This window comes from Delphinus delphis, chromosome 15 (assembly GCF_949987515.2).
Source record: "Delphinus delphis chromosome 15, mDelDel1.2, whole genome shotgun sequence".
NCBI classification, from domain to species: Eukaryota; Metazoa; Chordata; class Mammalia; order Artiodactyla; family Delphinidae; genus Delphinus; species Delphinus delphis.
In genome coordinates, this window is record NC_082697.1 from 84385852 (window position 1) to 84398419 (window position 12568).

At 50.2% G+C, this 12568-nt stretch overlaps 1 protein-coding gene across 4 annotated transcripts in view; it reads left to right on the forward strand.

Moving 5' to 3' along the window:
- The first annotated feature begins 1474 nt into the window (after positions 1–1474).
- Positions 1475–12568, forward strand: part of MMD2 (monocyte to macrophage differentiation associated 2) — a 49437-nt gene continuing 38343 nt past the window's right edge. For all 4 annotated transcript variants that reach the window (XM_060033205.1, XM_060033204.1, XM_060033206.1 and 1 more), the window contains exon 1: positions 1475–1657. In XM_060033205.1, coding sequence (XP_059889188.1) covers positions 1611–1657 — 47 coding nt within the window. In that variant the 5' untranslated portion in view covers positions 1475–1610. The remainder of the gene's footprint in view (positions 1658–12568) is intronic.

Consider the following 12568-nt stretch of genomic DNA (forward strand, 5'->3'; position numbering starts at 1 on the left):
GCACTGAATTTTCAATTTTATTTCGATTAACTCAACGTAGACGTAAGTAGTTGCGCGAGGCTGGTGGTTATTGTATTGGAAGTCACAGCGCTAGCAAGTCCAGAGAGCAATTCGAAACCCACGGCGCTAAGGGATCTTTCCAGCTTGACCCTCCCAGCCCCTCCTCACCGGCTGGGCTGGGACCCTGCCAGACCCTCTGGCCCACATGTCCATCCCTTGGCCTTCCACCCATGCCAACCTTGACCTCAAGCTCACCTGGCCAAAACCCGACTCACGATCTCCCCTACTCCTGTCACCGCCCCCATCCCTAGGTGACACCAGTACCCACCCAGCAGGGCCAGCCAGAATCCCAGGGGTCACCCCCCACTTCTAGTCCTCCATCAACAGGGTCTGGTGGATTTTTACCTCCTAAGCATCCCTGGATCGCTTCTCTTGACCATCCCACCCCTGGCCCTGCAGTGGCCTCTGAACACATCTACCTGCAACCCTTCTGGTCCTCACCAATTTCAGGTGTGTGTGCCCACCGTGTGCCCAGCATCTGGAGTGCAGAAATGAATTGGATGGAGTCCTTTTGTCTTTCTCCTTCATCTTGTTCTAGCTACCTTGGGGCAGAGAACGTGGGTGGGATTATTTTCTGACTGTGTAGTAGGATCTCAAATAAATCTTATTATAAAAAGTAGCAGGGAGCTGGGGCTTGGGAAGGGAAGGGAGGAGAGGGAAGGAGGGGGAGGTGTGTGCGTGGGAAGGAGGGACCTGATCTACCCGGGGACCTGTCTTTCCACATCAAAGGCCGTCCTGCCTTCCAGCAGCCCCCAGGGTGTCACCTCTTCCAGTAGGTGGTTTCACATAGCCCATCGCCCAGGCCAAGGTCCCCTAAAGAAGAGCTGAATTTTGTAAAGATGAGGGGCAGGGTTTGGGGGCTGGGGTGGTGGTGGGCACATCCTGGGTACCTGGCGACCAAATGCCCATATGCGTGTGCCCCTGTCTCAGGGTCGTGAGGGTCCCCAGAGTCACAGCCTCTGGGAATTAGGGGGTTCCCCAGAGACTGCGCCATCCTCTTGGGGCCGTCGCACCTCGCAGGGACGCAAGGCGGGGGCGGAGGGGGGAGTGTGAGCTACAGGCGCGCCCTGGGGCCGGCCACGAGAGGGGTCGCAGGGCGGGCACGCGGGCAGGGTCCGACCCCCTGGCGTCCCAGCCCCCGCCGCGGGGGACAGCGGGGCTCCGTCTAACAGGCAGTCTTCTCGCAGGAAAAACTACGGGACGAGGGGGCCCGGGGAGCAAGGAAGAAGGGGCTGCTTTCGGAAGCTCCCCCTAGGCCTCCACCCCTCCCCCAGGGTTCCCTTCCCGCAGCGAGGCTGGGAGGGGTCGGCCCCGCGCGGGGAGGGGGCCGGGGCTGCGGGGACTCAGGCGATTGGCCCGGAGCCCCCCCGCCCCGCCCGCCACCAGCTGCTCGGGATTTGGCGTCGGCGGCTCCGGGCTCGGCTCCAGCTCGGCTCCGCGCGCCCCCGGCCGCCCCCGCCCCGCGGCCGCCGACCTGCTGCTCCGGCGCCGCGGCCTCTTCAAGTTGCCGCGGTCGGAGCCCCGGGCTGGAGGCTGATGGAACCGCCGCGATGTTCGCTCCGCGGCTCCTGGATTTCCAGAAGACGAAGTACGCGAGGTGAGCGGGGGTGGGGAGCGCGGGCGGCGGGTCCGGCTTCCTGCGCCGCCAGCGCGCTCCCCCCGCCGCCCCGAGAATTCAGGGTGATAAATGGACCCTGTCCCCGGCCGGAAGAAACCGGACACGAGACGTCGTTGTCTTTGTGAGTCTCCGCGCGCAGCTCTGCGCCCTGGACCCGGGAGGAGCGCGGGTTCCCCGCGCCTCCGACTTAGCGTGGTGCCCTGGGGCGAGTCGCTTCACCTCTCTGAACCTCAATTTCCAGGTCTCAAAGGCGGGGATAATGAGAGTCCCCACCCCTGGGGTCCCCGCGAGGATTAAGTGAGATGATCTCTTGAAAGCACTTTGCACGGGCTCAATCGCTATTCGGCGCTTTTGCTAATGATAAAAGGCGTTGGCCCGCACCGCCCCAGCGAACCCCCGACCACCCCTGTCCCCCGCACCACCCCTGACCACCCTCATAGCAAGCAGGAGGAATGGGTAAGGAAACTGAGGCACAGGACCAGGACCTATACATCTTGGCTTTTTCATAGTGGGAAGTCTGTGGTCCCACCTGAACCTCAGTTTCTTCTTCTAAAGTGATTTCAGATTGCCGAGTGGAAGCCAAGGTCTTGTCGCTTTGATTCCCAATTAAGGGGCTGGGGGGAGGGGAGGGAATATTAAGTTCCTCTAAGATTTTGGCGGGGTGGGCTTGCCTGAAAGCTGGATGAAAACCCTTTTCTAGGATTGCCCCTTCGCCCCTAGGAGGCTTGCGGGAGGACCCACTGCTCTGGGTGTGCAGCCCTAGGCGTCGGCCTCCTGCCCCGGGGAGCCCGCCTTCACCTGCTCTTACCCTCCCGCCAGGCCTCCTGCCTCCGTGGGTGGAGTGGGCAGGTGGTGAGTTGAGCTGGGTTGGCATCCTTTTTGCTGTCACACCTACACAGCTCATTGTCTCCTGGCAATTGTTGAGGGTCCCTGGTCCCATGAAGTCTCCACAAGTTGCTGTCAGATGGAGCACAGCTTGACCCCAGAGGCCGGGCTGAGCTCGGCTTCAGGGCGGGAAAGTGGGGAGGCAGGACTGGGTCCTTTCCCTCTCAGTCTCATCTCTGTTTCCTCTGGTGGCGGGGGGGGGGGGGGGGCATTGTGTCTCCTTCATGAAGTTGGGGAGTCCCGCTGGAAAGGGGTTGCTGGTGGGAAGGCCCGGAGGAATTCCTGTGGTGTTTCTCTTGGCGGGAAGGTGGGAGGGGCTGGCTGCACAGATCTGCGAGGCAGTCTCGTCTGGTGTGGGAACTTGGACTTTCAGAGGATTGTTCTCGAGGGTCCTGTGTGCTGGTGTGAGATGTAAGTTGGTGGAGTGTTCACTCGAAGGGAAGGGAGAAACCCGGGGCTGGAGACTTCAGATGCGGGGAAGGAGCTCTGTCCCACACCTGCTGTGTGACCTTGGGTAGGCGTCTCAACCTCTCTGGACCTCTACTGGTTAATCCGTTAGACGGGAGGGTTGGTCTAAATGATCTCTAGATTTTGACACTGGTGCTGCTCCCGCTGTAACTGGAATAGGGCTCTCCAGCTGGGCTGAGGGCTGGACCATGAACCATTTCTTTCATGCTTGGGCTGATGACGCTTCTACAGGTGACGAGTCCAGTGAGGAAATGGAATGCATTGATTAGAACTATTTCTGTTCCCTTCTTCCTTGTGCGGCCCTTACTACCGTCCAGTCCACATATTAGGTCCTTAATCAAGGCTTTGTGATTGAGTGAATTTAATAGTATGACCCAGACCTGTCCAATAGAAATAGCATACAAGCCACAGAGGTAGTTTTAAATTTTCTCATAGCCGTTCAGTTTAATGTGTGGCTAATTTCCCATCTCACTGTCATAAGGTGAAAAGAAACAGGTGAAATTAATTATGAGAATATATTTTAGTTACCACTTTATATCCAAAGGATATTCAATATGTAATCAATATAAACAAATTATTCATAAGATATTTTACAGTTTATTTTCAACCACAAGTCTTCAAAATCTGGTGTGTTTTATACTCACAGCCCATCCCAGTTTGAACTAGCTATATTTCAAGTGCTCAATAAACACATGTGGTCAGTGGTTGTCATATTGAACAGGACAGGAATGTCCTCCAGGGTGAGAGATGGGTGTTGGTCTTAGTTCTTTCAGGCTGCCGTAACAAAGTACCGTAGACTGGGTGCCTTATACACAGCAGAAAAGTATTTCTCACCGTTCTAGAGGCTGGAGGTCTGAGATCAGGGTACCAGCAAGGTCGGGTTCTGGTGAGGGCCCTCTTCCAGGTTACAGACTGCCGACTTCTTGTATCCTCATAGGTCAGAAAGAGACAGAGGGCAGTAATTCCATTCATGAGGGCTTCACCCTTATGACCTAATTATGCCCAAGGGTTCTACCTCCAAATGTCATCACACTGAGGGTTAGATTTCAACATATGAATTTTTTTTTTGGAGGGGGGACACAAACATTCCGCTCTTAACACTGCTCCTGTGTGACGTTGCAAAAGATGCTTTCCGTCTCTGAGCCTCTGTTTCTCAGTGGGTGGTTGTACCAGCTGATCTTTAAGGTTCTAATCTCGAGTCCTTGAATGGTTTATCTACATCCAGGAACATACTTATCATCAAGCTCTAGGAATTAAAGACTGTAGTGTTGGTTCAGGGCTAGGCAAACTGACCAATGGAACAGAACAGAGAGGCCAGAAACAGATTCATGTATATAAAGGCATTTGACTTTTGACAAAGGTTGCCTTGCTGATGAACCCAGTTAAGGATGGTCTATTGAATAAATGGTACTGAGACAATAATCTAGATGGAAACAACGAAACTAGAGTCCTACCTCACACCATACAGAAAAAGCATTTCTAGATGGATTAAAGATTTGCAAGTGAAATTTAAAAAAAAATTGAAAACTTTTTGAAAATTTGAAACAATATCTTTTGGCTATCATGCTAGGTAAAGATTTCTGAAGACACAAAAAGTTCAAACCATGAAAGATTGATAAACTCAACTACATTAAAAATGATGAATTTTTATTTACCACAAAATGCCAGGAAGACAGGAGAAGACAAGCCACGAACTTGAAGGACATATTTGCATTTGCAACATATTTAACCAACAAGTAATTAATATCCAGAATCGGGAACTCCCTGGAGGTCCAGTGGTTAGGACTCAGCGCTTTCACTGCAGGGGGCACGGGTTCAGTCCCTAGTCGGGGGGCTAAGATCCCAAAAACTGCACGGCACGGCCAAAAAAAAAAATTAAGTAAATAATAATATCCAGAATCTATAAAGAACCACAATAAGGAAAAGACAGCCCAATAGAAAATGTAAAAAGAGAGTCATTTCAGGAAGGGAGGACACAGATGAGCCAAAAGCATGGGAACAGCTGCTCGCTGGCGTTGGTGATCGAGGAAATGCGAAATAAGAGTCCATGGGACACCATTCTTGTATTCAATATATAAGAGGTCTGACAATACTATCATAACTACTTCGGAAAACAGAAATTACCATGTAAACTTGGACACGGCTACTCTCTTCTGGGTGTCTGCGCTAGAGAAATTCTGCACATGTATGCCGGGGGAGGTGGCCCAGGATCTTCTCAGCAGCACTGTTCAAGGTAAGCAAGAGCTGGAATCAGCCCAGAGGTCCACGTTGATGGAACCGTATGTATCCGTGCAATGGAGCAGTAATCCTGCAAGGAAAACAAGTCCAGTCCCAGGCAACGTATGGATGAATCTCACAGACGTGTTTGAACAGTAGCAAAACACGGAAGAAAGCATGACTCCAATCATGTCACACTCAAATCCCAGTAAACTGTGTCATTTAGGAATGCAGAGAAAAGTACGTGAGAAGTGAGACGACGATGATTCCAAAATCAGGTTAGTGGCTACCTGTAAGGGAGGGAGGGAAAGATACACAGGGGGCTTGTGGGTCCTTGTAATTCTTAACTTGAGAAGAAAAATAAACTGGGTTCCGCGTGTCCTAGAAGGCAGCGAGGTCTCACGTTTCCTGGGTGAGCCCCACGTGGCTCCACCTCACTGCAAGGAAGCTGGGAAGTGTAGTCCACCTGTCTGTCTGTGCCCCCTGCCGCTTCCATGTCCAGAACGGCACCTGAGCAGTTACCAATCAAAATCCGTGCGTAATACTGGCTGTGTGACTTAGGATGAGCGAATTAACCTCCGAAGACATAGGTACCCTCTTTCGCTTAATGCAACGTGACCTTAAACGTGGGCCACTGTAAACTAACATTATGGTTATAAATGTAACACATGCTCCTTGGAGAAAAGTTTTTCAATTATGGGAAGTAGGTATAAAGACGAAAGCAGCAGACCTTTGATCCCATGGTCTGGAGATCATCACTGTTAGATGTGTTGACTTTTCTTCCAGGCTTTTTTGTAGATACTCTATAGCTAGCGTTGTATTCTAATTTTTGAAAGTGGACCTGCCGCAATCCAGTCTCCTTTGTCTTTCATAATTGCTTTGCAACCTCAGCCTAAGGGGGGCTTTTGCTTAATATTCCATGTCGTCATCACACCCTGCTTTATTTTATTATTTCCCACTTTTGGACACTCAAGTTGCTTTCTGGATTCCGCTTCTGTGCACAGCGCTGCAGGAGCATCTCTGCAGCACATACCTGATCCATTGTCAGTTCTGGGTGTTGGCCGGGTGCCGAGGCTCACCGACAGCCCAGACTATGATGACTTGGTTGGGGACCTGCCCCACCACCAGCGCAGTTCCTGCCATGGTGTTTGGAGTTGCTCCTAAGGCCAAAGATCGGGCCCCTTGGGCTTCTCTGGTGGCGCAAGTGGTTGAGAGTCCGCCTGCCGATGCAGGGGACGCGGGTTCGTGCCCCGGTCTGGGAGGATCCCACGTCCCGCGGAGCGGCTGGGCCCGTGAGCCATGGCCGCTGAGCCTGCGCGTCCGGAGCCCGTGTACCGCAAAAAAAAAAAAAAAAAAAAAAAAAAGATCGGGTCCCACTCCTTCCATGGCGGGGTCCTTGGGAAACATAGAAGGAGCCAGGAGCCTGTGCTGTGATTCCACCCTCCTCTTTGTCGTCTTCTCTTGTGCAGGGGACTTTTCCCCTGAGCCTTGCTTTCCTCCTTGTAAGTGAGGTTCACAGGTGGGGTGGTGGCAGTGGCCCTGGGAGGCCTTCTGTAGGTTTAGTCCCGTCCTTCTATCTGAGGTCCCTTCACAGCCACTTAGGACCAGTCCTGCACCAGCCGGGACTCTGAAATTCTGAAGGTCACGGGCTTTGTGAACGTTTGTGCTTCTTGAGGTGATGAAGATGAGGCATGTGAAGCATCTGGCGAGGTCCTTCTACAGCCGGTGCTCCAGAGTGGTGGCTGTTTATGTCGTTATTGTTATCCAGTCTGTCTCTTTCCGGAGAGGACTCGAAGCAGTTTGTAACAAGCAAGTTTCTCAACATCCACGGGGCTGTCGGAGAGACCCTTCCACCTTGGTAGAGCTTTCTCCGACGTCAGCAGGTATCTGCATGGCTGGAGAAGGGGTGGGAGGGGAGCTGGGGCTCATGGGTGCTTCTGCCTTGCCGGGCTACCTGGGGCACGGTCGGCCCAGGGCTTCATGGAGGAGGGGCAGATAGATGACCCACACTTCCTGTACATCGTCTCCTCTGATCCTTGGCCGTCCTGGGAGTAGCGGCAGTTTCTAGTCCTGTTTGGTTCGCCCGAGGCCGTCGAGCAGTTGGTAGGATTCACACCTGGGTTTGTCTGGGCCCTGCTTGTCTGCATCCCCCCCACCCCCCACGACCCTGGGGAATAATCATCGTCATCACCCGCAGCTGCAGGGCACGTGTCTCGCACGCCGAGTCTCTACTCCCCACTGGACGCGGGGATTAGAATTCCGAGCCCTCCCTGCTGCCTGCACCCTCGCCGGGACTGGAAGGGCTCTGAGAACACACTGTCTGTGCGCCGGCCGCCTTTGTTCATTCACTGACAGCCCCGCCCCAAACGCAGTCGGGCCAGAGCAATGTCCCCGCGGAAGCCCACCTGCCTTATGTCTGGTTATTTAAAGTAAAACAACCAGGCTAACAAGCTTCTCAACAAAATGGGTTCTGTCCTCCTTCCGACAACTATACTTCTGTGGTGACAACATTGAACCCTCTGTAAAACGGTGGCCGTCATCTGATTGAAGACTGGCTGGCATCAGAGACAGCTGAAGGGGCTCCCCTGGCGGTCCAGTGGTTAAGACTCCACGCTTCTGCTGCAGGGAGCATGGGTTCGATTCCTGGTCGGGGAACTAAGATCCCACATGCCGAGTGGCGAGGCCAAAAAAATAAATAAATAAATAGAAAGGCAGCTGAGCGTAGTTAATTTTTACACGCGTCTTTGGCATTCGTTGCTGGGCAGCCTTGCTTGGATGAGTAATAAAGACATAGTTTATTAATTATTATGTATGTCATGTGATTTATTTGATTGATTTCACTGCAGCAAAATCATTATCTATAGTCAAGATTTTCACTTATATTTGGGTTCTGTTAACAGTAATCATCTAAAGGCGTTCTGTCGGGGACTGTGGCCCTTGCCACCTGTGGCTGTTTAAAAGTAAATCTTGGACCTTCCCTGGAGGTCCAGTGGTTAAGACTCTGTGCTCCCAATGCAGGGGGCATGGGTTTGATCCCTGGACGGGGAACTAAGGGCCCATATGCCATGCGGCCAAAAAAAAAAAAAAAAAAAAAGTAAATCTAAATTTATTAAAATAAAATTAGAAGGCTAGTTCGTCAGTCACACCAGCCACATTTCAAGTTCTCTATAGTCACATGTGGCCAGCGCTGCTGTATGGGACAACACAGACATTTAATGTTTCCATCATTGCAGAAGTTTCTCTGGAAGAGCACTAGTCTAAAGGATTCAAATGAAAAATGTAATTAAAAAAACCCCACAAATGTAAATTAAAGCAAATGTCAGAAACTGAAAAAAGTTAAATGATGTTTAATTCTAAAATATTCAGAAACTTCTATTAAGTTGAAAAGGCAAAATACAGATTAAGATGAATAAGTGTAACATTTTAAAGTTAAACAGTATTTAAGTAAAGCTGAAATATTTTATTTGATTTTTTTTGAAAATGTGATTGAAACCTATCATATGGAAATGAAACTGCTCACATCTGGAGTTCAGTGTCCACCTCGTTGCCAACATAAAGAATAGGTAGGGAAAAAAAAAGAATAGGTAGAGAGCAGGCTTATGACTGCCAAGGGGTTGGGGGGAGGGAGAGGGGTGGACTGAGAGTTCGGGGTTGGTAGATGCAAACTATCAACATTTAGAATGGGTGAACAGCAAGGTCCTACTGCATAGCACAGGGAGCTATATCCAGTGTCCTGGGCTAAACCATAATGGAAAAGGATATTGAAAAAAGAATGTCTGTATGTGTAAAACTGAGTCACTTTGCTGTACAGCAGAGACTGGCGCACATTGTAAGTCAACTATACTGTACTTCAATTAAAAAGAAAAGAATAGGAGTTATGTCTAATGCAAGTTACCTCTAGTCCTGCACATATACAAGTTCAGGAGTGATATGAATTCATTAATATTTCACATGCTTCTCAGCTGCCATGTGCCCGTACTGGGAATTCCAAGGCAATTCATGAGTGTCTTTGAAACCTGGAAATGAAACAGGAAGAGAAACAAATGGATGCTTGAGGTCACTGGGCTGTGACTCTTTCTTGGGCATCAGCCTATGGCGTTCATGCTGTCTTCAGAGCAAGGCTTTCGCGGATGAACGGCAGTCGTCCCTCCGTACCCGCGGGGGCGGGGAGCGGGGATCAGGGAGCCGATTTAGTTCCAGGACTCCCGCGAATGCTGGCGTGTCCGCGGATGCTCAGATCTCTTGCGGGTGTTCCTCCGTATTCGCGGGTTCTGCATCCGTGGATTCAACCATCCACGGATTCAATCAGCCGCGGATCGCGTAGTAGTTTCCATCCCCGGCTGGTTGAATCCCTGGGATGTGTAACCCACGGACGGGGAGCGTGACTGTGGTTTGTCTTCTCTCTTACCCAAGGCTGCCTGCTGCTCACATCTTTCTGGCTGCCAATGCCGGCAGTGGCATCACCCACAAACCTTCACAGCATTTGGATGCAGTCAGTTTTTTAAAAATTATGGTAAACTATGCCTAATGTAAAATGTACTATTTTGACCAGTTTTCCGTGTACACCTCGGCGGCATTAAGTACATTCACCTTGCTGTGCAGCCGTCACCACCATCCGTCTCCAGGAGTTTTTCATCTTCACAGACCGAGACTCTGTCCCCGTTAATCACTAACTCCGCCGTCCCCCTCCTCCAGCCCTTGACCCACACCCTTCTACTTTCTGTCCCTCTGGATATGATTACTCTAGGGACCTCGTGTGAGTGGAATCCTACAATACTTGTCCTTTTTACGTCTGGCTCCTTTCACTCAGCATAAGGTTCATCCATGTTGGAGCAAGTGTCAGAATTTTCTTCCTCTTTTAAAAAAAATTAATTTTATTGAAGTATAGTTGATTTACAATGTTGTGTTAATTTCTGCTGTACAGCAAAGTGATTCAGTTATACATATATATATATACATTCTTTTTCATATTCTCTTCCGTTATAGTTTATCACAGGACATTGAATATAGTTCCATGTGCTATACAGTAGGACCTTGTTGTTTATCCATTCTATATATAATAGTTTGCATCTGCTAAGCTCAAACTCCCAAGCCATCCCTCCCCCACCCACTCTCCCCCTTGGCAACCACAAGTCTGTTCTTTATGTCTGTGAGTCTGTTTCTGTTTTGTAGATACGTTCACTTGTGTCATATTTTAGATTCCACATATGAGTGATATCATATGGTAAATGATAGGGTCTTTCTCTTTCTTTTCTCTTACTTCACTTAGTATGATAATCTGTAGGTCCATCCGTGTTGCTGCAAATGGCGTTATTTCATTCTTTTTAACGACTGAGTAATATTCCATTGTATATATATGCCACATCTTTATCCATTCATCTGTCGATGGACATTTAGGTTGTTTCCATGTCTTGGCTATTGTAAATAGTGCTGCTGTGAACATAGGGGTGCATGTATCTCTTTGAATTATAGTTTTGTCCAGATATGCCAAGGGGTGGGACTGCTGGATCATATGGTAACTGTATTTTTACTTCTTTTGAGGAACCTCCATACTGTTTTCCATGGTGGCTGTGCCAACTTAAATTCCCACCCACAGTGTAGGAGGGTTCTCTTTTTTCTGTGTCCTCTCCAGCATCTGTTATTTGTAGACTTTTTAATGGTGGCCGTTCTGACCGGTGTGAGGTGATACCTCATTGTAGTACCTTCCTTTTTAAGGCTGAGTGATGTTCCATTGTATGGATTTGCACCCACCTTTTGTTCCAAGGACACAGGACAGGAGATGTGAAGCAGTACTTGCCTGGTCCTGCCCGTGTTATTCACAAAGTGAACGTCCAGGATGACAGCTCACACTGCCAGCGATGAGGGCTGCATCCCCCGTGACCAAGGTGCTCAAAGTCTCCCTAACAAGTTAGTCTGAGTTTGTGAGAGCAGGACCTCTAAACCCTGATCCACACGTGCTCCACAGATCCATAGCATTGGCGTCAGCTAGCACTTGTTAGAAATGCAGAATCTTGGGCTCCACCCCAGACCTATGGAATCAGAATGTTTATTTTCATAAGATCCTTCAGTGATTCATGTGTGCATGAAAGTTGGAGAAGTAATGGATCTAAAGGCACAGGCTTAGGGACAGAGTCCCTCTTGTTTAAGGGTAGTACTGCCTGAACATTAATAGGATTATTAGGGTAGGATACATAGCACACCTACTGTCAGCCTTCCCTTGTACCCAGGGCAGGCATCACTAATCGATCATGGGATTCAAAATCTTTCTTCCCATTGAGCAGAGGGAGCCTCTGATGCCTCAACCCGGGACTCCTGGCCAACAGAGAAGCAAATCAAGAACACGGCCAGGTAGGTGCAATAAGAAGTGTGGATCGAGATTTGGGCGGACTAATTCTCAGTGTCTCAGACTGCTTCTCTGCCACTAATTTTTTCTTGTTATTTTTTCTGAGCATTTTGTATGTTCCAGGCTTTGCTCTAGATGCCGTGTGCATTGATTCTAATCCATTCTTTACCCTGCCAGATAAGTGTTATTGGCCCCATGGTACAGATGAGGCTGACAGGGAGGCTGGTCTGATGGCAGGTGAGAGGGACAGCTAGCTCTAAACTCAGATCTGTCTGACCTACAGTCTGAGTTTTTGCCGATTCCTCCCTGCAGGGAACCCAGCCCTCCCTGCAAGGATCCCCGTGCTGTCAGAGCTCCCAGGCTGAGGTCCAGACCTCTTCACACCCCTCCCTGGCAGCCCCGGGGATCCGTAGCCAGATGAGTGGAAGGGCCACTGGAGTTGACCACGGAGTGCTGGCTCAGCTCACAGAAAGTGTGAGTGTGGACAGTGCTCACCGTGACTAAGTGAAGTCGTTTCTTAAACAGCAGGGCACCTGAGCTTGTTACAGAGTTTAGTGCGTGTAGGGCTCCAAGGGAGCCGGAGCCGGAGGCCAGGTGCCCCCATAGATGCCTCAGTGACTCTCTGGGTGTTTACCCTATTCTCCGCGTTCACCATCTCCTTTCCTTTCCTCACCCTTGTCTCTGTTGGTTTCCTTTGCCTCCCAGTTTCTGCCTTGTCATAACCTCAGTTCCTTCACCTCTGTTGCTTGCTGTCTCCATCTTGCCCCACATTTGAATTGCTCCCTTGGCTGTCTCCCCACGAACCTGGGGCAGTGGAGAGAGCAGGTATGTCCTCTCCACGTTACCTGGGAGTGGATGGCACATAGTAAATACAGTAAGTCCCCTACAGAAGAATGAGTCCCGCCCCGAGAGTGTGTTTGTAAGTCCAACAAAGTTAGCCTAGGTACCCAACTAACAATTGGCTACATAGTACCGTA